We start from the raw sequence: 27,291 nt of genomic DNA, 5'->3' as shown, positions 1-27,291 counted from the left end.
GGCACGTCCCCCAGGGAGGGAGATCTCAGGGCCACTTTAGAATTCTGCACATTCTAGTAGGTGAAGCCAACATTTGCACTTCTAATGAGTTCCCAAGTAATGAGATACTGCTGCTCTGGGAATCCCAATTAAAGAACTACTTACCTACACTCATCTACAACCTTTGACTTAAATTGTACCTAATTTACAGATAAGGACACTCAGAGTTTTAAGTCTTCACCTAATACTCAAAATACATAGCAATATAGAGTGCCTCATGGGCACTGACCAGAAGGGATGTGAAGACAGTCAGTACAGATCTGGTTGTAAATAGCCAGTATGGCCTTGCCAGCAGGAACCAGTGAACCAAGGACCCCCTTTGCCCCCCAGTGAGTAAGGGCTGGAGTCAGTGTTCGCACCTGATGCCTGAGCCCAGGCTTTGACCAGCCTCCCATGCTAAGATTAAAGAGAAAATGTTGTCCTGCCCAAGGCTAAGTCAGCAGGAAAGGAAATAAAGAGAGAGCGTTGATTGATCCCCAAGTCTGTCTTTTCATCATTCCATCTGCTCGATGTTCTATAAAGCTCCCTTTCTCAAGGTTAAAATCCGGATTAGTTCGCTATTGCTTCTGTAACAAATTCCCACAAACTTAATGGCTGAAATAACACAGACTTATTATCTTACAGGCCTGGGGGGTCAGAAGTCCAAAGTCAGTCTCAGTGGGCTAAAGTCAAGGTGTTGGCAGGGTTTGTTCCTTCTAGGCAAGAACGTGTTTCCTTGCCTTTCTGCGGGTTCTGGAGGAATTCCTTGGCTCCTGGCCCCACATCGTTCCAGTCTTTGTTTCCATCTTCACGCCTGGTCTCTGACCCTGACCTCCCTCATCCCTCTTATAAGAACCCCCTGATCGCATCAGCCCCCTCCCCCAGACAATCCAGGGTCATCTCCCATCTCAGCATCCTTAACTTAATCACATCTGCAAAGTCCCTTCTGCCACGTAAGGTGCCATATTCACAAGTTCCAGGGATTAGGACGTGGACATCTTTGAGAGGCAGTTCTTCAGCCTCCCGTTTAAGGCCCACATTTATGTGGATCCTAACAGCAAACGTTTTCATAGAACTTCCTATGTGCCCAGCCCTTTTTAGACATTAGGTCACTTAGTGCCACAATGACTGTCTGAGGCGGGTTCTGTTATTATCCTCCCTTTACAGCTGAAGAAAGCAAAGCGCATGGGAGTGAGAAGCCAGGGTCACGCCCGGGCAGGCTGGCTCCAGCATCCACGCCCCTTGCCACTGTGCTGTGGACCTCTCATAGACGTGCACGTAAAAGGCAGACTGCCATATGCACATCAAGAAGCCAAACTCGCCATCCCCACCTCACCTTCACCTGCCCTTCCTCTACCTCCCACTGTGCCTGTCAAGGACCCTTCTCTCTGGTCTCTCAGGGGGGGAAGCGGTTAAACACTTTGGTCTTTCTTTCCTTGCTTTCCAAGTCTAATTAGTAATAGGGCCTTGTCACTTCAGCCCATCTCCACAACATTGTTCAAGTTACTATTTCTGTGAAACAAACCACCCAGAACTTAGTGACTTACACCAGCAGCAGTCATTTACTTCACTCATTCATCTGAAGTCTGTGCATGGATGGTTCTCTCTTCCACACAGCATCTGCTGGGTTTGCTTGCCTGGGGACCCGAGAACCACTCTCAAGATGTCACACGCACATAGTTGGCACGAGTGCTGGCAGTCAACTGGGAGCTCAGACAGGGCTTTGATCCGGGACCTCAGTTCTTCTCCACGGGGGCCTCTCCTCAGGCTATTTGGACTTCCTGACCACATGGGGACTGGGCTCCAAGAGAACAAAGCAGAAGTGCGTGGCTTTGTATGCCCTAGCCTCAGAAGTCATATGGTGTCACTTCCCCCATGTAGTATCTATCGCTCGAGGCACTTACAGAGACCCTCCCAAGTTTAAGGGCAGGGAACACAGACTCCTCCTCCTGATAGGAGAATGGCAGTGTTCTTCAAGAGCACGTCAGATGGGAGGTGTCATGGCAGCCATCTTTGGAAAATTCAGTCTGCTAAAATTGTCTTTATTGTGGCTCCCTGCGTCCTCCTCACCCCCCTTCACAGACAGATACATTATCCTCCAAGCCCAGATTCAGGCATATGAGCCAATGGAAGATTTTGTCTGATACATTAATTTATTTATTTTGATGCTCTTCTAACAAAATATTAAAAATGTAGCTACACATACTGCATGAATTGTTTTTATTTTAGAAATAAAGTACATAAAGGTAAGATTTCCCAAGAAATCCAGGACGTGAGATTGACAAATATTAGCACTTAACCAATGCCATGCAAAAACGCAGGCAATCAAAGAAGCAGTTCAAAATGAATAAAGCGTCTAAGTCCTTCAGTAGAAGCAGCTCCTTACTGGATTCTTCACGATAGTGGGTAAAGAAAATGATAAATTTCCTAATACCTTCCCTTCAAGTAGGAATGAGAAAATACAGGGATTATATCCTTTCCCCACCCATTTAAAATCTAAGCCTATTTTCAAGGCCTTTATCCACAAGATATTCTGTAACTGAACTAAGTGGATATTGAGACAGGATCATTATGTATGAGACTCTCCTTCACTGATCACCAGTCTCCACCTCCAGTATCCTGCGCCCTTTTGTCTGCAACAGCACGGAGATGGTTTGTATTACCTTGTCACTGGATTTGTAGTCTTGTCTCCAAAGCTTTGATGTTAAGGCCCTATAAAGCCAGGAACTGTGTCTTAGGCTTTTGAAGCCCCTATTCATGTATGAATACCTGATAATGGCATAGTAAGTACTTTGCGATTAACATGACTAGGAGCTTTTTGAAGGAATGGTCATGTCTCACTCCTCTTTGTATCTCTAGTAAACAAGCAGTTATACTAGGCTGCATGTCTTCTTCATTCAACAAATATTTATGGAGTCTTAAATATTCCAGGACCCATCACTTAGTCTGCCCCTTGTTTAGTGGAGGAAACCAATTAAAATATGATAAGTGCTAAAAATTAGAGGTTCCTGGTATTAGGAGAATATGTAATAGGTATAATTAGACCCAGCATGGAGTTTGAGAAGGCACACAGCAAATCCTTAATTAATGGCAGTTGAATGAATGAACAAATGAATGATTTTCCTTTAGACTGGACAGTCTATTCCTAATCCCAAACAGCCCACACAAGAATTGCTCAGTATCAGTGCCCGAAAAATATGTGTCTCATCTCCAGGTAATCAGTATGCAGCCCCAGAAAAGCCCACCTGTCCAGGGAAAATTCCCCTGTACCTGACTTCCTGCTTGGAATTTTCCCCTTAGCAATGGATTCCTTTGGGGCTGAGACTTTGATCTCAAGAATTTGCTGATTAAGTACATTCTCTTATACACTGTATGGGAGGTCTTATACACTGAATAGCTGTCGTCATTAACACCTTAATGGGAAAAAGTTGATTAGGTAACATTCCAGTGTTATTTGAATGGAGATGCAGAGGGCAGGACTGTCACAGGCAGAAAGGAAAGGACCTAAGTGTGGTTCTGGGAAAGCAAGAATGGAGGAAATAAAGCAAATGAGGAAGACATAGATGTAGGGACATGGCAGTGACAAGAGAAAATTTGTTCGTTTTGTTCAAAGAAGGCATCCTGTTAGGAGTCATTTGCAAGGCTTGAATAGGAGATTTTCTGAAAAACTCAGGATACTCTGTGCTGGCCGCACTGGAGCTTGCAGAAAGTGCTGTGTGAGATCTGTTCACGCTATCAGAGCTCAGCTCAGCTACCTGCACCGTGGGGCACAACAGGATCACAACACTGTTTCCTGGCATGCATACAGCCCTAATTCATGGGACAGTGGCTCAGTCAATACAGCTTAGTTGGACACGTCACCAGATAAAGATGGTTAGCTGGGAAGGTTATCAAAAACAAGCAAAATAAATATTTTCTGGTGAAATCACTGTTTTTAAAAGCAGTTAGGTAAGAAATGGGATTATTTCAACAGTGCAACAGTCAGCACTCCAAAATATTAATAGGTTGAAAACACTATGCTTGGGAATTGTGCCTAACAAATACAGTGCAAAGAATTTAAAGCCATGATACCACAGCACTAGGCAAAACAGGCTAGATTTCCTCTCCGATTAACCTTTAACATTACGTAGTGTATCTGTTAACCATGGTTTCTCTAACCCTTGGTATATAACCTGTAGTGGGGAAAGGGGGAAAAAGAAAGACTTTTTGTTATTACAATAGTAATAACGGTTCATTGTGGGCATTCTATTATGTCCAAATAAACAAAAAAAGGAAAACATTGCAATCTTATTTACTAATATGCATATTTTTTCTTCTCACCAAAATGGAGTATTAACAATAAACATTGCTTTACAGCTTGCTTTTTTTATTAACAGCAAGATGCGAGCATCTTTTTATGTCATGAAATAGTTTTCACGTCCTTAGTGCAAGTGGCTCTATAGTCTATTGAATGGGTTCCACATGTTCATTAACTGGTCACTGATTGGATGTTTAGATGTTTCTGGTCTGTTATTTCCATAAACAGCATTCCGTGGAATAAATTCACATCTAAATATTTGCCCACGGCCATGAGAATTTCCTTAGAATAAATTCCTAGAAGTGAACTTGCTGGTCAATATTCAGGGTTTTAGTTAACATGGTTTATGCCAAAAGTTTAAAACTGTTGGGTTTACTACTTTTTTTTTAACCATATTCCTTTGAAGTTGCTTGTATGGAACTTTTAAGATGAGCTAATGGGTTGGGTAGAATCAATACTATTTTCATGGTGTCCAGTTTCAAATCTGTTACATTTATAAGAAATTTCAGATGATGACCTTAGGTACAGATCTTTGACCTTGTTCCAGTTGGTTGGTGGACATAGTGACACCAAGATCCCTTCAGGGATTAAGGGCTTGTCCCTCAGCTGCCCATTTCCTCCCCTCCTGTGCTTCTCTTTCCTTGCCTGGGTGCTGCCCTAATAAACCTCCTGCACAAGGACTTCTGTCTCAGAGGCTGAAATAGCCAGGATCTGTTGAGTTGGCTAGGGGAAGTTGCAGGGGATCAGACTGGGGGCTCAGCAAACCCCAGCAGCTGCTCACTGTATGTGCCACGTAATGTCACCGCTCCAGATGGTGGGTGTCACCGTGAGCTCCCTGAGGATGGAAGAGCCTGGGCAGCTCAGGCTTAGCAGAAGGGCTTCCATCAGGCATGATCTTCCTAAGAGTTATTTCAGCACATAAAGACTGATCAAACTGTAGCCTAGATTTTTACAAGGGCAGTTGCAAATGCCATCTTCTCAAAAGGGTCTTTTAAAAAAAACTATCATAAAAACCTCATGTGAAAATGCCTCGATCTCAGTCTAATCTCAGATCATCTTCTAACCATTATCTTCTCATGGCTGCCTGCCTGCATTAGTCATAGCTAGCTCTATAGAAATCTGTGTGTTACAGTTCTGACCTCAGCCAAGCTGTCCGCCTCTCTGGTCTTCCTTCATGCATGTTTTCGTAACAGTCGCTAAAGGAACCGACTATGGTTTGTGAATGTTTGAGCGAATCTAGGTCATCCCTGGAATGTCTCCAGCTTTCACTCGCATTGCAGTGTAATTTCAGGGGACGTTCTGCAGTGCCAAGGAGTCACCTATGGAAATGTGTGGTTCCAGTGAATGGACCATAAAAAGAAAAAAAAAATTGCCATGTGAAGAGTGAGGAGCATGCCCTCTAAATGTATTATTTGAAAAAGGCTGTTTGATGCAGAACATTTGGAGCCAGGGGGAAGGATGGGTAAGCTGCTTTTGTGAGTACCCCTGCCTCTCAGTGGCTCATAGCAAATGACTAATCTGATGACTTACTAAACCAGAGGCTGAAAACTCAAATGCCCTTGGGGTCCAGAGCAAGGGGGCCACTGATATTTGGAGAGCACAGGGTCAGCCGCAGGTTCAGCCATAGCCAGTGGGCCTCTAGGCCCTGAATTGGCACATACTCCTTTTTTTTTTTTTCCCAGAGAAGCTGAGAGTTCTATTTCTATGTGAAATCTCCCATTTTTAAATTTTGAAAACGACTTTTTTTTTCTTTAAATGCTGGGGTCTGCCAGTTCATAACAGGGCACTAATCTGGGGATCCTAGATCTGGTGGAAAAAGAGGGCAGTCTAGATGCTCTGGTCCAGATATGTGCCCAAGTTTTGGTCACGTGACACAAAACCCCAAATTTTCCTAATGAGCAAAGTTGGCACCGTTCTCTTTTTTATAGCACGTGTCAATATCCAAGCTGCATGTATGTGTGTGGTCAGGGGGGAGGTCTTGCCTACAGTTTACTGTTTTTTAAGTGTGCTTTGAGTCATTGTGCTGCCCTCATGAAGACAGGATCTGCTTCCTCAGGCAACTTATTATCAGACTTTAAAATACTCAGTGAAGAAGGCAATGGAAGAAGAAGAAAGCACCCTGCCGTGGCCCTGTGGGTGGCTTCCCAACTACACACATGGGAGCAGGGCTGCGGGTGATAGCGAAACTAACCAGGAAGTGCACACAACACGTTTTTCTCTTCTGCACTTGGCAAAAAACCATTTCTGAGCTGACTCCTGAATGTTTAAGTCGGGTGCGGATCCAAGCTCTGCATAGCAAAGTTACTGGGAACTGTTGCATCTGGTAGTAAGGATTCAGATTTCAGTTTTACCCCCATTCTTTTCCCCTTCATCCATGACCTTCTCCCCTTGTGATCCTCAACTCAGGCTCAGCCAGGCATCCACCAGGTAGGGGTGGGGGGCGTGCATGTCCCCAGCCCCCAGCCAGGCCCCCTGGGAGGACCCACCGGAGTGAGGTTCATCCTCCCCCTCTCACACATCCCGGCCCAAGGGTCGTGTCGGCTCTTCTGACATGAGCATGGAACGTGGGGACAAATGGAACGAGGCTTTTCTGTCAGCATTGACTTAGAAAGTGGAACTTATACTTTGAACATGAAGGGATTTACCTGATGGGAATGAATCAGTGCAGGGCTGGGAAAGCTGTTTGACTCTGGAATGAGAGATAACCAGGTCCTGTGACTGATTCTGGCAAAGCAGACTGTCACTAGCTCAGACAGTTCTTTCTTGCCCAGACTTTTGTCGCTGCGGGACCGGGCTCCGCCCGAGAACGGCCTCAAAGCCAAAGTCGAAAATCAGTAATTAAAGCAAGGTGGGTCTGGAAAGGCATTGACTAAAGAGAGCAAATAAGGAAGGGTAATTAGGGTGGCTGTGGCCCCAGTCATCTCTTAATAAATGTTACCTCCCTTAATCCACGTCTGCTGGTCTCCAAGTCATTAAGGATAGTTTTGATTTGCCTATGGCTATTTCTCCATCTTAAGCATTGCAAGCATTTCCAAGAAGTTACAGAGGGTTGGTTAACCTTTATGTAAGGAAAGATTGAGGTAATAAGGAAACAGAAGTTAATGGGATTTTGACCGCACATGGAATTTAACAAACAAGATGAAATCTGGTGTGAACTGTGACCTCTTCCTTAAGGTATAAGTTGGAACACTCTTCCCCCCAATTTACCCCAAATCAGTTGTTGTTTTTTATTTTATTTTGTTGTGCCTTATCTTGTTGTTTAATTTCACTTCATTTCTTTCTTTCTTTTTGATGACTGCAGTTTTTCTTTATTTCCACCATAAGCTTTTGCAGAGCGTGATTGCCATTCTGCTAAAATACGTGTTTAGCATTTTCAGCACTGCACCCATCATTTTTGGCACTGGCATCAGTAAGCCGCCATATTATTTATTTGAGTAATTAAAAGTTCTATGCTGTTATACCAGAAATACAAATTATGTGTACACCATCTTGTACTCATCCGTGCAAGGTAGAAAATGATATTTCAGGCTTTCCTGTTTTTGTTTTTGTTTTTTTCAGAATATCAGAAATGTGCCAGATTGAAGTTTAGAATTACCATTATTTCTTATGTGTTACGCTACAGATTCAAGATTAACGCTTCCTAAACTTAAAGTCAGTTTTCACACAGGTTGGTCCCATTTCAGATTTAGAATTCTTAGGTCATCCTCTGCAGGGGGAGAACCAGTACGTGCCTGTCTTCTCTAGGGACTCCTACTGCAAGGAGCCCACCAGGAAAAGGGTTTTCTACTTTGTTTTACATTTTCTTTGAAATGGAGGCCCCTCCCACGGGCCCAGCTCTGAGTTTAAAGGTAATAAAGCATGCTGAGACCAGTAAATTCCTGAGCCCAAAGCTCGCTGCCCGGAGCCCATTCTCTCATTACCCTCAAAGTGAACAAGAACAGAAATTCTTCTGGAGATCAGAGAGAAGAATGTTTTTCCTGTTCTCTTTCTTACACTTGATTATTATGAAGAAGCCTAAAGAAAATTAGGACTCTAATCACACTACTGCTTAGACAAATGGTCTCCAAATGTTCATGATCATGAACTCCATTGGTAGATTTTTGGGTACTTGAGCCAGTAAAAGCATTTTATTTGTAAGCTCTATACTGTTTCTACTCTATGCTGGGCACCTTATAAAACACACCTAAAAATAGGCATTTAACAAAGACAAGGTAAGCCTATATTGAGTGGAGTAGGTCGTTCCCACATGCAAAGGACTTTCCAGATTGCTGCCTTCCGTAGACCCATGGGAGTCGGAAGGCCTCTGCTAGTGCCCCTTGGGGTGGAACCTCAGAGTCTGGGGCTGATGGTGCAGTCCTGTGCCCAGGGTCCTGCGAGCAAACACTGTGCCTTTCCAACACCACCACCACCTGTGACAAAAAGGAATGACAAGGCCTCTGCTCAAACCAAAGGCATAGGACTCTCTTCAATCAGGGACACAAGTGGCCATGGGCCTTGGATGCCTGGTGAATTCTGGCTCTTTGCCTCCAGTGGACCCTCCCTGGGATAGTCCCTGAACTTCACAAGCATTTATGTGCATCTCCAGGAATGGCAGAGTGAGCAGTGTCTCCCTCAGGCAGCTGTCACTGTGGCAGGGAGATTGCCAGGTAGGGACATAACTAGAATGCGGGGCAGACTATGGAGAGAGCCCAGGGAGCCACCAGGGTTAAAGGAGGAAGAGAACATTTAGGAGGGGTGCCTCCTGGAGAAGTGGCATTTGGGATGGGCTTTAAAGGATGCATAGGAGTTTGACAGGCGGCAGGGAAGAGACCAAGGAAGCACTGGCTGTGGGCACTGAGGAAGCAGGCACGGCTGCTGGCACCCTTAGGGGAGCTGCAGGCTGATGGCTGGAGAGAGCTAGATGCCTCACATCTCACACATCACATCTCACGCCTCACACCTCACTAGGCATTTTGCTTCTTTATGCCCTGCCCCCTCACTCCTCTGAGCCATCACTGGAGCAGCTCTGTTACACGGTGGAAGTTGTATCCTGCTCTGCCTCTGCTCAGAACTCTGATGGCTCCCACTTTGGCCAGAATACAAGCCAAGGGCCCTCCAGTGGCTAAAGAGCTCACACAGCCTCTTCCCCAGCCTCTCTCTCCACTTGCTCCCCTGCAGCCGCTCTCAGACTCCTGCTGGGCTAATGTTACTGGGTTCTCCTGCCTTGGGGCTTTTCTGTTTTCTGTTCCCTGGGGCTGAAATGCTATTTCCCAGCATCCCACAGTTCATGCCCCCGTTCCTCAGGCCCTGATGCATCCACACGCCATCTTTTTAGGGAGGCCTTCTCTGGCCAGACCTTCTTTTAGCTCCTCCTTTACCCAGCTTTTCCTGCCCCTCCTCTTTGCCTTATTCCCAGCACTTATCACCATCTAAATGTATGATATATTTTAACCAATTACCTTGTTTCTTTTTTTTTTTCCCCCATCTAGAATGTTAGCTCCATGAGAACAGAGAGTTTTGTCTATTTGGTTCAACTTTGAACCCCCAATACCCCGTACTGGTCTTGGTTGAAAGAACAAGTGGATAGCTAGACTCATAGATGGATGGGTAGATGGGCGCTTGGATGGACAGATGGATAGATGTACGCATGGACTGACAGATGAATACTAAGTATAAGCCTTCATCTTCGACCTAAGGAGCAGTGGGAAGTTCCTGGAGCTTTTATTGTAGGGCAGGAATGTGATCAAGCTCAGCTTCAGGAAGTTTTATAATGTGGGATTTATACAGTCTACAGAGCAGTAAGACATTGGCCAGAGCAAGGCCACAGACAGGTACTGCGGTTGCAGAGGGCTGCCTGAAGTGGTGTGCTGGGGGTGCGAGGTGGAGGGTAGTACAGAGAACCTACAGCTCGCCTGTGTTCCGCAGAGCCCATAGGAAAGGCGGACATCCAAGATGCCCTGGTCAGTCCAGCCAGAGGGCCTGGAAGAACGGAGGTGGGAAAACGAACTGCAATACCAAAGGCACCGCTGCCAGGCAGGCGCAGTTCTGAGGAACAAGCACGGTGTCTGCAATCAAGAGACCAGAGTGAATCCTGGCCTCCCAAACCAGTGTGCCCCTCTGACCCTCGGTATCATTAGAGAGGAGGGGCGAGGAGAAACGCAGCTAACACACAATAACCACCAATTGTTTCTGCCGCCGTGCTAGGCTGTGCGATTGTTCAGTCATCACAGCTCAGGATTTGATATTAACCCGGTTTACAGCTTGAGGATAAGAACCCTCCCCTCAGTTAGTAACACCTTGTAGGCTGGGAGATATCAGGAGGAGTAGGAGAGTGAGCTGCTGTGTTTTTCTTTTGTGTAGGAATTTAGGTTGGGGGAACAATGCTCCACATTATAGAGAAAGGGCTACAGATATTAAATAACAACAAAATTCTTTCATTGTCTCAGAAGCCAAACGCTGGACTAAACCAGAAGTTCATTAGCATTCAAGATAAATGCACTGACACCTTTTATTTCAGTCCGGTGTGTCTTTTTTCTTCCCAGAAGATCTGCAAATTGCCCCGTTCTTTGCTACCCTTTGCTTTGCACAGCAAAGTCTGGTCCTGTTCTGGAAAGTTTCACGGGTGCACACTCTTGCTGTGGCTGTAAACTCCTTGGGGTACATGATGGATGTACTGAGGTCATCCTAACTATGTTTTGGGAACAGTGGAATTTAACCTAAACCTCGGTTTTTCCTCAGAGAAACTCCTTAATGAAAATATGCTCTAACTGCTTAGAGCCAGAGGAGGCAAATTCAGGTTAAAGAGATTCATTTAAGGTTTTTATGGTATAAATGGAAGAAATGCAAAACAGCTGAAGCTTACAGTTGATTCAAGCATTTCATTTCTTCTTTAACTTCTAGTTTCAGTTCAACTCTTTTAAGTGCAATTTTTAGTGTGCTTTTCAAGAGTTCTAATAAGGCATTAGGCACTACTTTCTTCAAATAACTTACATCCAGCTAACAAACAAGAACCAAGAATGTACTTTTCTCCCAAACCACAAGGTATCTCAGTAGGGAAGTCAACTTTTCGAATACTGGCTAGGGATCAACTTTGATTCTCAGTGGGGAAAATCGCTAAAATTTCTTAATTGCATTTAGAAATCCAAGTTCACATATATGTATAATAAACATGCAAAGAGCAAATATTCCCATCAAGAATATTCAGATTAGCAGATGAAGAGAACTTGAGTTTACAGCAGTGTTGCTTCCAGGTACAAGGACAGGCGTCCATCCCCTTGGCCAGCTGGGGTGTTGGAGCATGACAGAGAGGCCATGCTGCTCAGTGACACACTCTGAAAACCTGCATCTGCTGCGCATTGCTCAGGCTGTTCTGAGCCTGTGCTGAGCGAGCCTGTGCTGGCACACCCTGGTGCCCTCTCTCCTGGTCCTGGGCCCAGCTACACTTTGTGACCTAGTTTTGGCCAGAGAGCCTCCATTCCAGCCTCCTACAGTTGGCCACCATTTTGAGCCCCTTTCCCTGATATAAAAATGGAAGCACTCACGTTCATCACATTTGAATCAGGTGGAGCTTAAAATCAATTCAAAGGCAGGTATAGACTTACATATTTTATTAGGCTTTTGGGGCAGCCTAATGGAAGCTGGATCATTTCTCATTTATTTCTATGAACAAAACAGTCAAACAATCTTCAAATACCTCACTATTCTTTGTTTTCTTCTGTATGAGTCAGCCAAAATTGTGAATCTGGGTGAGCTCAGTACCATTGTCTCAGGTGAACAGACGTATTCAGGTTTGTCCACACGGCCAAACTGGAGCTTCATGTCATATTTTAAAAAGAAGACAGTGAAATTAGCCTCTTCTTCCTCCTTTGATCACCTTTTAACTCTGTTTGCGAAGGTGGACTACAGAAGAAAGAAAAGGAGCGGCAGGGGCTGGAGGCAAGGGAAGGAGTGAACTTCAGAGACGTTCTCAGCCCCTATGAAGGAGGGAATGCAGTCCTGGGTCCCCTCCCTGCCCTGTTTCCCCTTAGCCCCACACCCCAAAGGCCGCATACGCCAGGCACACTGCAGACTCTGCCCTGGAAACACAGCCCGCACAGACACGCCCTCCCCATCCCCAGACACCGTCCAGTGTGCGTTCCCCTTGGTGCCTGATGCATAGCCATACTGTTCAGTGTTCCAAACTTTTTCAGAGTATATGCATTTGGCTCTTTTCAGGTAGGGAGTTATGGGTAATTTGGCAAAGCAAACACCGTAACTGGTTTCTTACATAACTCTACAGCTGGCAGCATGGCACTGTGCATTGAAATTAAGCAATGCTCATTCATCCAAGAAGACTTTACTTTTTCTTTTGTGGCACATTAATGCTCTGGTTTGTTTTTTCCCATTGCAAATATTCTTTTTATTCTTGGCTGACTTAATGATTCTTTGAAGTTAACCTTTACATGTGAAGGGCAGAGTTCTGTTTATCTTTTGAGAGCTTAAGAGGTGTCTCTGGGTGCCTCTAGACTAGGGAATGCTTTTGTAAAGAACTTGAGTGCTTTTAGGTGATAATGAAATTGGGGAGATTGGGAAGGACCTATACTACCTTAGGGATCTAAACTGGTAAAGTGCTTAGAAGTTCAGAGTTACAGCCTTTTGAAAAAACTGGCATCCTGCTATCCCAGTAGGCTTCTCCAGACCGGTCATCTGACCCGAGAAAAGGCCAGCTGAACTACCTTTTTAAGAATAGTGTGCATCTTTCTTTTTCTTCTTCTTTTCTATTAAAAAAAAAAACTTTCAGTCTGTGAGTCTCAAAGCAGGAAGACCTCTGAATGTCTCTCTTCTCAACTTCCAAGGCTAGATTCTCTAAAATGTTTTCATACCTTTTTCCGGATTCAGTAGCTGTCAGAAAATGATCCAAGTGTTGCATATTCTAGTTCTCAAATTACAACAATAAAGTTCCCAATGAAAATCCTGGGGTTGCTTAAGAGTATCTTCCCACGTTCCCACTGTGCAATACAAGTGGGGGTTGGGACATTCATCCAATAAAGTTAAATTGGAAAAAAAAGCCGTATTTCAAAACCGAATCCACTTTTTTTCTTTAAGAAGAGTTCATTGACCAAGACAGATTTCCAAATGTTTTCTCTAATATCCCAAGATGACACCTTGCCTGAGGTTTTCAGGGAATTACAAGGATCAAACAACTTTGCACGACTCCAGTTTCCAGGTTTCCCAGAGCCTTGAAACTTCCCTGGAGGCTCATTGCTGTTTAATGCAATAGACCTTCCTCCTTTTTCTTCCGTAACATTTTCCATCTTAAGAAGGGTCGTCCCATTCAGCCCAGAAGCATGGTGTCTGAGTGGCTGAATAGAATTACTACCAGTGGAAACTATGCTGCAAGGAGGGTCGATAAAGCAGCTGCACAGCCAACCTTGGCTGTTTTTTCCATCCTCCCCAAGCAGAGTTAATTAGCATAGGGAAAATGACTAAGGTGTTGACGTCACCTCTTTCCAGTAGAAACTTACACTCTGTCCCTGTCTGCCTGCAAACATGCAGGACTTGACTCAGGAATTTGCTGGCCAAACAGGATGCTCTGGAAGCTGCACTTTTTTTCCCCGGGGGCTGGACCTCAGTGCTTTATAAGGGCTGACTTGAGAAAGAACCTACAGCCTCTTGTAAAGGAACCTCGCTTGGGGCTTGACTTCGTGAGTCTCTAGTGCTTTCACTGTGAGAAATCGAGATGCACTTTAGAAACTTTAACTACAGCTTTAGCTCCCTGATTGCCTGTGTGGCAAACAGTGATATCTTCAGCGAAAGTGAAACCAGGGTAAGGTTTATAATATCATTTTTGAGAGTCCCAAATAACATTATGTTAATTGGGACAATTAACTGAAATATGTGGGGCAGGTATGTGGCTCTCTTGTGGGTTTGGGGGATTTGAAATAAATCCACACTACTCTGAACTTAAAAATGAAAAGCTGTTGCCTGAGGAATTAGCTGTGAAGGAACTTTTAAAGCTTGTGGACCCTGAAAATATCCAGGTCCCTTGACCAGTGAATAAGGCAAGAGTTTTAGCACTGGGTGTTTTTCATTCTCTGAAGGTTGTAAGTAAACTTTTGGAAGGAGGCCTTTTCGGACAGTGAATAAAACATTTCCTTTGACAACTAGAGTTCAGAATAATTTGATTTTATCTTAGGAAATAGATATTGTAAAGATAGTTGTATGTTTGCAGTAATTATAAGGGCCTGTCCTTAAGTTTTTGGATTTCTCTAGCTAGAGAAAATGAACCATAGCAAATAATAAAACCAGATAAATAACCTAAGTGGGAGGTAAATGTACCTTCTGGGAAGCAGCTCTCATTGATGGTAATTAGTATAATTGGTAATTTTAATTACTGTGCTTTTCTTCTTCATCTGATTGATATGTAAAATTTTCATCAGTAGCTGCCCAAGCTATGGAACTGATCTGTAACAATATTGTATATGAATGAATTCTATGTGTTCTGTTTGGGAGGTGGTGTTTGTTAATGTACTTTATGCTCCAAGCCATACTGGGATATGTGAAATTCTCTCTCTTTTTTTTTTTAAATCAAATTCAACTCCATAATTGTGTATGATTCTTGCAAGCTGGGACTAGATTTTGAACTAGATATTATGTATATCTAGTTTTATGTATAAAATTACTATAAAGTCTATGTGTGTAATGTTGGTCTTACATGAGTAAGACCATAAAAAAATCATTAACTTGATTATTTAATTAAGTAAAGATGCCATCCAACAATTATAATAACTAGATATTAGTTATTAGAACAAATAAGAATACCTTACAAGGGAATGGCATAATGGTAATATGGATTTAACAGATAATGTGCCTTCTCCTGTGTTTTGGTCCTGAGCCCTTTTGTATTCTAAAAATATTCATCGAAGTCATCTCCCCTAAATTCTGAATCATAATTCAAAAGTAAAGAGTTGGTCACAATGGCTGTTGATGAGATCATGCAAAATCCCAAATTTACACAGACACCCTGTGCCAGAAACTTGCCCATTCTGGAGAGAGGTGGAGAAACAGTCATAGGCAGCCAGATGCAATCCGTTGGGAAGCTTCTGTTCTGTGTTCTTTCTCATTCTTGCCTCTGCCAAACCCCTCATGGGAAAGTCACAGAAATTCATAAGCTACAGAAAAGTCATAGAATTTGAAGCGAGAAAGTCTGTGAGTTGTTGCCACTCCCCCTTAACAATGGCACAGACAGGCTGACCCTCCCTGGCTGGGGTGCAGGACCTGTCCCCCTGCCCTGCAGGAAGGCCCACCTCATGGAGCAGGCTTGCACCGAGAGGCCCATTCCCTCCCTGCTCCCTCGCACCGAAGATTCTTGAAAATGTTCTCTTATTCAGAATCCTCTCTCTCCTTTGCAGAAACTCTGTGCTTCCTCTAGGTTTCCTGGGCACTCTCTGGGTGCCACCTCCTCTTCCACATCAGTGTAGAGGGACCACGGCCCCAGGCCCTGACCTGGCTGCCAGGCACCCTCTTCTGCCTTCCCTGCAGGTTCCCACAGCCTGTCCCCAATGTGTAGTCTGGAAAAAAGACAAGAACTAACAAGCCACTAAAAGGCCATGCAGTGGTTCCTCTAGGTTTTCATGTGCAGCAACTGCCTCTCTGATTGGAATCCTGCAGGGCTGCAGTGGCCTCCCAGTTGCCCCCCTCCCCAGACTCCCAGCACAGGGTGGGGGGTCTCTCTCCAGAGCTTTTCCCAGAAGGCTGATGAGCTCTTCTAAACATGAAATCATGGAACTTGGGCACTTTAACTCTAACAGCTCGTGCTGTTGCCTGATTTTCACTAGCCCTGATAACACTAGAGCTGGGTGTGTGCCTGTATTAAAGCCAGCATGCAGAAATGGGTCCATTTGCAGTACATTAATTTTTAAACCAGTATTATTTTAGAGAGTTAAAAAGGAACAGACTGAGTGGGAAAACAATAGTGGGAATTTTTAAAAAGCTGATTCCTTTACCTAAGAAATGCAAAGCTTTTTATTAACTTCATTGTTTTCCAGTGCAGTAAAAATGTTTTTTTTTTTCCAATTAGCTCTAGTGCTTTTAAGCCCCAAAGAAATAGTTGATGTACACAACACTGAGTGGTGGGATGGAGTTCACTAACCTGGGGAAGGTCATAGCAACCCTCAGGTCAGTGAGGTGACAAACCTTCCAACTGGACCTCCGTGGAAAAAGCTCATTCTACTTTAAAGAGATGTTCCTGTGACATTAAGAGGTGTTTAAGTATTGGTAATTATTCCACTGATTCAGTGAATTTAATAGAGCATACATTCTTACTTTCTCATAAAATCACCTGTATTAGAATTAAAAGGGCCACAAAGAGCAGACTCTTCCTGAGAGGAAAGGCCAACTTCTCTCTTCTCTAAGAAAGAAGCTAGGTGTTTTCAAAATGATTAATAACTCATTTCCACAGTTAGACATGTAATGAAGTCTTCTAGTCAAGAGTCTAATGCAGATGAATTTTAACTCCTTTTATTTTTATTGTTCTTTTTCAGGCCAAATTTGAATCCCTCTTTAGGACATATGACAAGGATATCACCTTTCAGTATTTTAAGAGCTTCAAACGAGTCAGAATCAACTTCAGCAACCCCTTATCTGCAGCAGATGCCAGACTCCAGCTACATAAGACTGAATTTCTTGGAAAAGAAATGAAGTTATATTTTGCTCAGGTGAGCTGATTTCACTGGTACGCATGCTTCTCCCTCTCACCCTTGTAAAAGGAGTTTAGGCATTGATTATGTTGTGCTTTGTTATTTTTTATGCATATGCATCTTAAATTATAATTTCTGAATTACTAAGTATATATTATTTTGTGTCATACTTTTTTCATCTTGCATTATTTGTGATCATTTTACATTACATTTATTTAAAAAGATCATTATAATAGACATGTAATATTCTGCCATATATATATTTCAAACATATTTCACTAATCTTTATTGTTAGACATTTATATTTTTCTCCAGTTTTTTACTATCATTCTACAGTGAACATTCTTGCACCTCCACCTTTTTTAAGCATATTTATTCTGTTCAGTCGAATGTCAAAAGCAACACAGTTTCTCTGAAACAATTCAAATACAAAGTTCCTAAAGTTATGGGTATATTCTTCCACTCTCCCTCCAAAACCATCCCCCTTATGTAACCATTGCTGGAAATCTAGTGTGACCCTTACACATACATATAAAGACATTGTAGGAGTTTTTCCTTCACAAAAAATGGGGTGCCTATAGCCTTCTCTTTAACTTAGCATCGTTCACAGCCTTCCAAGTCAAAACGCACATTACTCATTGATTTAAAACTCCATAAATTCATCTTGAGAAAGGCAAAATCCATACTCTAACTTTTCAGTGGCTCATCTATTTTAAGAAAACGTCAGGGTGTACTTGAATGTGACTTCAGAAATGGCCCCTGACCTTGGGTTGAAGTAAGGATGGGAGAAAGAATGCCTTTCTGTTCATTCAGGAAGATGGTGGATTGCGGTGTCGGGGGCATGGCCACTCGGGAGCCCTGAGATTTGGGCAGCAGGTTTTCATGAATTTGCTCCAGGCTTAGGGCTAGTGACGTTCCAGACTGAGAGCAGACCATCGTGGTTCCGGCTCTGGCCGGGGGCTCAGCAGCCTGTTCACTGGGTGGAGAGCTGGTAGCCCACCCGGCATGCACACAAGCACAGGGCCGCTAGGCCTGTCTTGAAAGGAAAAAAATGGGTTAACCAGACAGGTTGCAAGTGCAGTCCTCCCGGCCCCAGGGCACCCATAGCTGTGATAGGTTTGCTTTTTTTCCTGCCCCTACCCTTCCAGCTCTCCCCACAGTTCCACTGATGAGCCACCTGCAGGCTCACAAAGCCCCATTTGATAATGTAACAGGGTCCAGTGGGTTGGCAGGGAGAAGGCAAGGAGCTTCTGGGATGCTGCCACCTAGTTAAATCTAAGCCCCGCGGGGCTCAGAGTTCCCCCCTGCAGCTTTGGGAGCAGACCCTGTAGAGGGGCTCCCTGCGCTGTGAAAGCGCTAACTTACCCACTTCCAAGTGTAAATTGGGGCTGGGATGCCCTGCCTCCTGGTGGTGCTTGCGAGGCACAGCTTCGACCTTAGATCTCAGCTGTGAGGTGGAGGGGTTCCCTATGAGTAATTGCTTAGTCCTTCCCTGACATTTTCTGATTTTTAAAGTAAATGCATGTTCGTGTGCAAATTTGGTGTGGGGCGAGCATTATTTCCATGTAAGCTCTTTCTGGCCAGTCCTCTAATCCCCGATAGAACATTTGAGCCCAAACTAAAATCATGGGTAATTGTTTCTCATTATTTTTAAAAATCTCCTGGAAGGTTTTTTGGTTTTTTCCTTCCTTGCCTTTGGCATCTGATTTGGAGCCCCAGAAGGGGGAATTGCGGAGCTGCCACTGGCTGGGGGAGCCTGGGAGCGCGGGGTGGTGGGAGGCCTGGGTCCCTGCCCCTGCTTTGACCCCCCTCCCTCCCGAGGTATCATCTTAGAGCTGACGCTTGGCCTTCTGGAGCTTCAGCCGAGCATCTATGATGTGAAGAGGTAGAAGAAATGGATTCTGAGATCCCTTCTGACCAGCGGCAGAGCTTTATTTTTTCCATTTATACTGAAAGCGTCTCAGTTAATTTTCTGTCAGTCTAAGTCAAGCATAATACTTGCAGCCCTTGCGCCCGGGAGTCCCAGTCTTGGGAGAGGGCTCTCATCACGTTTGCACCATGACCAGGGCTCAAACACCCCTTTGCCTCCTCTGTAGGGACCGTATTACAGTTCACCCTGAGCTGACCTGTTCCGCCGCCCAGACACCAATTTGCCCTGTCACGTGGGCTTCGTGAGCCTCCTGAAGCGCTGTTGCACAGCTTTAGTTCTTCCCTCACAAGGCATCCACCTGTATTTGTTTTTCTCCCCAGACTTTACACATAGGAAGTTCACACCTGGCCCCACCGAATCCAGACAAGCAGTTCCTCATCTCTCCACCCGCCTCTCCGCCAGTTGGCTGGAAGCAAGTGGAAGATGCTACTCCTGTCATAAATTATGACCTTTTATATGCTATCTCCAAGCTGGGGCCAGGTAAGCCGTGCCCTCTGGTGGGGGAGGGTAAATGAGATCTGCTGAAGACCCCAGACGCAGTGCTCACCACAGCGGGGAGCATCGCACAGTATCCTCCCCATCCGTCGGTGCAAGCGTGTTTTGTAAATTGCCTCTCTTTGCGTCCTTCTGTCTCAGTGGAATTCATGCTGGGAGTAGGCATGCCTGCCTCTGGCCTCATTCCTCATGAAGGGGAGCAAGAGGGACTGTGGCTGGTCCTGGGGACCTGAATCCTTCCCCTCACCCACTGAGTACATCCCACTTGAGTGGCTCAAGCCCCAGCCCGGGTTCTGTGACTCCAAGTGGGGATGAAAACCACTGGACTTTGGAAGGGCCCTGCCCCCTTTAGGTATTTCATTTTTGCTCAGGATAATTTTTTCCATCAAGGTCAATTCTCACCTGCCCTTTCGAACATTCAAGGGAACAGAGAACCATAGAGTATAGTGGAGGAAGATCCCTCCCTAGTCATGCATGGCCCCCTCCTGGCCCCATAGGGGTGCTCTCCAGAGCTGGCCAGAGAAAGAAAGGGGACCATACTATGAAGGGATGAAGTTGTGAGAATTTAGGGAGATAGATACTAGGGCCTCAGCCCCCTCCATCAAATGGGTATTGCCCTGTAGAGTTGTGAGTGATAGTTGAGGTCATGTGCAGGAAGCTCCTCAGACGGTGCCTGGCTCATAGGCAGCACGCAGTGCAGGTTTTTTGGAGACAGTAAAGTGCTGGTGGTTCCCATCCGATCTGATAGGGTTTGAGTAACCAGGCAGATGCACAATGGGTCTTGGGATAAAAGCTTTGAGCCCACCCTCCCACTCGGTCCATGGAGCAAATGCAGTAAATGCTGAGACCATCACGCTCCTCCTTCTCCTTGGCCAGCAATCTGATGTTCCTATGGGTTGAGGGTGTGATTTTCTTGGACTATTAGCAGTTTCATATTGAGAAGATTACATTTCTGAAAACATTGCTTCAGTGGAAATTCCCTCAGTGAGAGAAAGCAAGACTCACATTACTTACTGCTAATCATGGCATGAAGGTCAAGCTGGAAATGGCCAGTTTGAGGAAGGCGTGCTCCTCCCTGAAGCCCCTGGCCAAGGTGTATTAGCAAAGCTGAGGGCTGGAGTCCGCTGGGATGTTAGACAAGGGAGAAAACAGGATCCCCACCTGGGAAAAGGTGTCAGACTGCTCCAGAGGCAAGAAGTGCCACTAAGAAATTCTTCAAGGAGACAGAGATTTGCAAGGTGCATCCTGTGACCCTCCACCTTCATTCTCTCCCTGAGATACTGGGGCTGTTCCACCTTTTCAAACACAGTTGCAATACCATGCCAGTCTCAAGGGTGAGGTAAAGAAAAGGCAGCCACGCTTTTTATGAGTAAAAACACCTTAGGGTTTCGGGCCCCCAAAGCAGCATGAGGCAGAAGCCCTGCTTAGCCGCTCCTGCCCGGGGGAAATCAGCTGGAAGAGCACAGGAACTTGGAGGGAAACCAGCCCCGGCCCAGGGGTGGAGTGAGCTGAAGCAAACCCTCCTGCCTGTTTAAAATCCCCAGTATTTCTCCAACCCCCAGCTTTCCACCTGTTACAATTCACTCTGTTTTTAGACATAATAAAACTAGTTACCGGGCATGTGCACCGAGCACTTGGCTCACATTCCCTCAGGTGAGCAGCTTTGTGAGGTCAGTGCCTTTATTGTCCCGTTTTAGAGAGGACACTGAGGCAGCGAGGCGAAGGAGCGCCCGCACCAAGGGGCACCACCCGCAGCCCAGGCGGTGCCTCACCGCCTCCCTCAGCCTCCTCTGTAGCCAAACCTGCTCTTCCGTTACCAAAAGCCTTGCTGGACCTGAACTTGACTGAACCTGGTAAAACCCAGGCTGACAAAGCGCGGCAGGATGTTCACACTCCCCGGGGGTTGATAGTTACTGTATGAGAAAGGATGCTGTGGCCCAAATGGTTTGGAGTACCTGGCTCAGGCAACCACCCTGTGTCCTTGTGCCTTCTGTCCCCCCAGGGTTCCTGCAAGGCTCAGGAGGGAGGCTCACGTTGTCCTTTGCTAACGCATTGATTTGTGCAATGTCTTTTCCTGAACCCATGCTCCTCGCACCATGCTGGTGTGTCCTCTGGGTATTTTCACAGTCCTGGTGGATGTGTTAAGTGTAATTAAAAAATACATTCCTTCTGTACCATTCATATGCCTGAACTCAGAACGTCTGACTAAAAGCAGAATGATATACAGTGGTGATTATATATATATAATGTTTTTTCCTGAACAAGCCACCAGAGAAATACCAGTCCAGAGCATATCTGATGTGTCCCTCAGTCCCCACTGAGTGCCCACAGAAGCATGGCCAGGCCGACCCCTGCATGCTGGCATGCATTTTTCATTTACTCTTGTGTTTTTGGCTCTCAGGTTGCTGCCCAAGTTACCCTGAAATCATTTTCTTTCCCCAGGGGAAAAGTATGAATTGCACGCAGCCACCGACACCACTCCCAGTGTGGTGGTCCACGTCTGTGAGAGCGATCAGGAAAATGAGGAAGAAGACGAGATGGAAAGAATGAAGAGACCCAAACCAAAAATCATCCAGACCAGAAGGCCGGAGTACACGCCCATCCACTTAAGCTGAACTGGCCCCTGGATGAAGAAGTATTTCAAATCATACTCACAGAGAGGAATCTTTTACTGTGGAAGTGGCCGGCCACAACTTTGGAGGTGGCAGCCATGATCGCTGTGGCAGAAATTCCAGTTCATGTTGCTCAGGAGAGCATCAAGGTTCTAATGCTGTGCATCAGTCAGTGTCCATGGCTCTCAGGAATGTCCGGGGCCAATCTCTGAGTTTGGGGTGATCACAAGAGGGCATTTGGGAATGTCTTGAGAAAACCAATAATGATAGTGTTTTGTACTTGTTCTTTTCTGGTAGGTTCTGTTTCACCAAGGGCAGGTTGACCAGTGGGTATGGGAGAGCTTCTTTTTCAATCGCGCCTACAGGGTAGACTGTCTACTAGTAGGAAAAGGCACCGCTAAAGCCACAATGCATTTGGTGCAGAAAAGTTGTGGAAACAGCAATGCAACATGGAAATTGTAGTGTTTCATTTCTTCCCCTCATGTTCTAATGTTCGTGCATGTATATTACTGATTTTCAGAACTAACCTTTGTTGGTGTATAGAGTTAGGCCACTGTTGTTTTACATCTTTTGGGAAGAGAGGAACGCATTTGAAAAACCTATCACCTTTCCAGTTCATGACTCTGTTTGCAGCAGCACTCAATGTGTGGAATTCTACCTGGAATACACTCACTCGGCATCTTACCCGATGCAACATACAACTTGTGCTTTTGCAAAAGAAGTGGACCTGAAATTCCTATGGAGAGTTTCGCTTATAAAATTCAGAAAATAGCAGTTTCACTGCCAACTTTCAGTGGGTGAGAAATTTTCACTTAAGCGTTTGGAATCAGACATTGGTTTCATTGATTTCTTTGACATGGTGGTTTATACACATGTACGGTAGCCAAAAACCTTTTTTGGGAACTGTCAGTTGAGATAGTTCATTTTTTTACCCCTCTAAAGCATCCAGATAAACTTGTAAATAAAGTTGATAGCATATATGTTCTTACCTGTTGTACATGTGGGTGAAATATATGGCCATGGAAGAATAGTGTAAAATGTATTAACCTACCTGTGAATTGTATGTTGTAGAAAATGCTGTTAAAACATTTGCCAGGACTTGAATTCAAAGCATGTGAGGTGGGTGGTAGATGTGCAGTGAGTGATGTGAGAGGGATGCAGTGCCTTTCCACATTAATTCCTGATGGAATCGTTACACTAGATTAATGTTTGTGATTTTTTTTCTAGCTGTAATATGTATGTCCGGTAAATAGCTATTATATTTTGGCCTTAACCACAGCACCGTAACAAAATCTGTTGTTTCAAAATACCTAATGTAACAGTGCATGCTCTGGACACTGGGGAGATGGTTTTCTTTAAGAAGCAAATACCTTTGGTTGTTCCTATCAAGAAATGGACTGAGAGTTCTCAAAACTCTGTTTACAGTATCCATGTGGGCAGGGGCAGGTGCGGGAGAGCCCATTGCATAGCTGTTCAAGTGTTCCTAGTGAAGTGCTTTTAAACTGGAGAGGCTAACCTCAAAATATATTTTTTAACTGTATTCTATAATAAATCGACACAATATGCTCTTTACGGGAAAGTTATCTGGTTGTTATTTTATTTCTAATGATCAGTCTGTGAACCCCTTAGTTCTGCAGTCTCAGAAGGACACGTTCCTTCATCAGTTTTAGTTTAGAGGCTCCTTTGCTAAGACTCACAGAGAGTCAACCACACTGACAGGACCTCACTTAGTACAGGGGAAAATGGATAACACTGAAAACGCAAGTCTGAGTTTTTCCTGTCCAGAGAGCTGAGAGGATAAAAATCCTATTCACCAGCAGCTCCACCAAACGATATTTCTGATCGTTAATTTGAGGAGTGTTCTTTCCTGTTAGAAAAAATGTCCATGGAAGATACTAAGTTACAAAGGCCAGTTATGTTCAGAGAGTCTGTCTCTAACCCCAGGCTTCTGTTTGAATCTCAGACAGCCTGGTGTCTACTACAAATGGTGGTGAGCTTCCTGTGCCAGCCCACAAGGGCCTACATAACCCAGGATCTTGCTGAATGCAAGAAATGGCATTAATCTTGATCAAGATGAACACTAGGCATTTTTCCATGAAGAGTCACATGCTCCTTTGTTTCTTTTATGAATAGTCTCATCCTGTCTCTTCCCAAGAGCATTTATATATTTCAAAACCATATATATTTGAGGTTTAAACACATTGAAAACAATCCACATTTCAGTCAGGTTGGTCCAGTCTAATTATTGTGCAGATTAACTATATGACCACCTGGCAGAGGGGTAAGAGGCAGCACAGCCTGTCATTCTGAATAGCTGGGAGCCCACCGATGATCAGAGGTGAGTTGCAAAGTGTGCCAGCCCAGGATCCTATTCATAAGTTACCCTGGAATAAAATTGAAATGTGTTGTCAGTTAACTCAGACTTCCAGTGGGTCCCCTTACACAATGTGGGAAATAGAAGTGGATGGTCCCACTGCCTATGAAACCAACAGACCCTAGAAATCACAAGGTAGTGAGTGAATATCCTCACTCATGTCCAACGATGTCTGATGAGCAGTCCTGTGGCAAGTATGTGAGGCAGCCGCAGCTGAAATTCTGAAGCCAATAGTGCATATAATTGCTGGTTACCAGGCTGATGGATAATGAAGGGCCCCGAATGATGAGTCTGCCCAGGACTCATGTTTTTTTGTCTGGCCCTGCTAGTGGGAAGGCTCAGTAATATGCAAAACAACAGACACCAAACAGGCAGAATCATGCAGAACATCCTTGGCCATTAATGGAATGTGTTCCTTCAATGGATTTTGAGAGAATATGTTTCTGATCTGATGGTAAGTAGCTTAGACTACCCAAGAAAAGAAAACCAGCCCCCTCGAAATGTATGCTAATCCAACTGAAGGGTGGTAAATGAGAAGCATAGCATTTTATGCAGCTATTAATACTCAGGTTATGAACATTGATTTGCAGTCAGCAAGCATTTAGGATTTTACATTTCCAGAAAGTTGTGTAAATTAGGGCCCACAGGAGGTCTGAGTTTTCAGGGAGCTTTAATTTTAGATGAAATGTACAGAATTCACTAAAAATAAATCAATTTTATGAAATATCAAGCTGCAAAGGATTAAATATATTACATGGACATGTTACGGCCAAAAATGAATCAGCAGCTGGGGTCTATCATACTCTACCAGCATTTGCAGAGACTGTGGAACATCTGCCTCAATATATTGGGCACCTATCCAGTAACATTCATCTGAAGGTCAACAATTCAGATGGAAACTACGTAAATAATTTACCTTAAAACTATTGGGGAAGAAGTTAGAATGTACATAAGAAATGTGTTCTTTCTTCCCCAATTCTCTGCTTTTCTGACTCTAATGTAGGACATGTAGGGAATTTTTTTAAGTGCACTGCCACTCTTGGCAATCTTTACTTCACATCTGAAATTCTCGCTCTTGTGACTCACCAGAAGTTACATGGCAATCAGGTAGATGGATTTTATTCTCACATACCTCATTTTCCTCAGCACTGCCTGCTGATCGTGAAAGGTCATTTTAATCATGGCTATGCTTATGAAAGGCAAAAGGAAATTATTTGCAAGTGATGGAGGGGTGGTGCCTACATTCATTTCTTTTTTTTCAAGATTCTGATTAGAGATTCAATGACCATTCTACACAGAAATAAAAGCCAAGTGGTGGCTATAGCTGCTGCTCGTAGCTCCCTCTGTCAAGGCCATCAGGGCTGACGTTCATACTCGGGTCATGTGAAACTGTCAGTGTTTCTAATTCGCCATGTTGTCTCCTCTATGTGCACTATTCTGTATGTTCCCTTTGCCAAGAACGTTATTCCACTGCCCCAGTCCAGCCCGGGCCAACTCCACAGTGACGTGCACCCCCTGAGAGCAGGCCCATGTCTGTCCTACTCTGTCTGAATCACCAGGAGCTGCTATCACTGTATCCAGCCTGCAGCTCTCAGTAAGTATCACTGAAATAATTAACTGATTCATTGACAGTTATCCTGCAGGTCTGTATCATTAATGTCTCTTCCCCTGAGAACCATTCCCAGCTATGCCTACTAAGTCTCCCATTGTGTCCCATGCTTCTCTGTTATGATATTATTGCTTTTTTAGCATAATTGTTAAATTGTCTTCCCTGTTAGAGAATAAGTCAAGTAGAGGTGGGATCCTGGTAGCCTAGTCAGTCAATAAAATTGAATGAATGGATGGATGGATGGATGGATGGATGATGTATGAATAGGTGGGCAGGTGGACCAGGTGGATGGTTGGATGGATAGGTGGATGGATGGATGGGTAAATGGATATAGGGGTGGGGATTTCAGAGGCAGAGGAGTGAGAAGTTACTGAGAAAGAACAGAAAAATAATAAGGCACGTGTCCTTCTTCCTGGTCAGTAGAGTCAATAAGCAACTTAGTGCTTTAATCCAGTAAACTGCCAGGCTACCAGAGCAACAAGAATGAAAGAAAAAGAGAAAGAGACATGATTGTGTTGGGGTAGGAGGGTGGGTGGAGAAGAGAAGAACAAAAACTTTGTTTTCAGATTTTCTTCTCTAAGTAGAGTGGCCAGCTAGAGGGCATGGACTGGGAAAAGCATGAAAGAACTTTCCAGGGTGATGGAAATGTCCTGTGTCTTAACTGAATGACACAGTAATAGTAGCAGTAATGACACAGTGGTAGTGAAATAAGTATACATTTGTCCAAACTCATGAAACCACATACACTGAAAATGGGTGCATTTGGTTATATGTAAAGTATGCCTCAATAAAGTCAACATTTTTTTAAAAATCAGGATAAAGGAAAAAATTTCAAATCTTGGACAATGGGCAAGAGTTGGGAGGAGGCCTTAATTCTCATTATATCCTAGTGAAAACATTTCTCGAGTGTACAACACTCTAATAACTCTTAAACACAGTATTATACAGGGAGACAAAGCAGTAACCCAAATTGGAGTGTGAACATTCTAATTAAGCTTTTCTAGAAGACTACAATACGTTCATGACAATTTATTAACTTTAAAAATCAACTTGGATCTCATTTATTTCCTTAAAGCTTGATATATGACTAATTTTTCCATATTTTCAGAAACAACACATTGCTACTTCAAGAATAATATACATCCACATCTAATCAGTGGTAAATGCAAAATGCACTGTAGCATGTCTTTAATGTCAACCCCCACTTTTGTGAGACCTCAGACAGGGATGACATATTGGACCAGGAATACACACTTGCAGTGATGCATTTGAAATGAATGAACTATTGGAGAAACAAATA

The 27,291-nt window shown here is 44.3% G+C and overlaps 1 protein-coding gene across 2 annotated transcripts in view; it reads left to right on the top strand.

The window, feature by feature from the left end:
- RCAN1 (regulator of calcineurin 1) overlaps positions 1-23,587 on the top strand; it is a 99,228-nt gene extending 75,641 nt beyond the window's left edge. The window contains exons 1-4 of one of the 2 annotated variants that reach the window (XM_036880246.2): positions 13,865-14,099; positions 16,816-16,989; positions 19,222-19,381; positions 21,839-23,587. In XM_036880246.2, coding sequence (XP_036736141.1) covers positions 14,013-14,099; positions 16,816-16,989; positions 19,222-19,381; positions 21,839-22,011 — 594 coding nt within the window. In that variant the 5' untranslated portion in view covers positions 13,865-14,012 and the 3' untranslated portion in view covers positions 22,012-23,587. Of the gene's footprint in view, positions 1-13,864; positions 14,100-16,815; positions 16,990-19,221; positions 19,382-21,838 lie in introns of those variants that run through there. The other variant, XM_036880245.2, reaches the window with a different exon arrangement.
- Positions 23,588-27,291: the final 3,704 nt, after the last annotated feature.

The sequence above is a fragment of the Manis pentadactyla genome, chromosome 1, assembly GCF_030020395.1.
Source record: "Manis pentadactyla isolate mManPen7 chromosome 1, mManPen7.hap1, whole genome shotgun sequence".
Classification (NCBI taxonomy): Eukaryota; Metazoa; Chordata; class Mammalia; order Pholidota; family Manidae; genus Manis; species Manis pentadactyla.
This window is presented reverse-complemented; position numbering and strand designations above follow the sequence as displayed.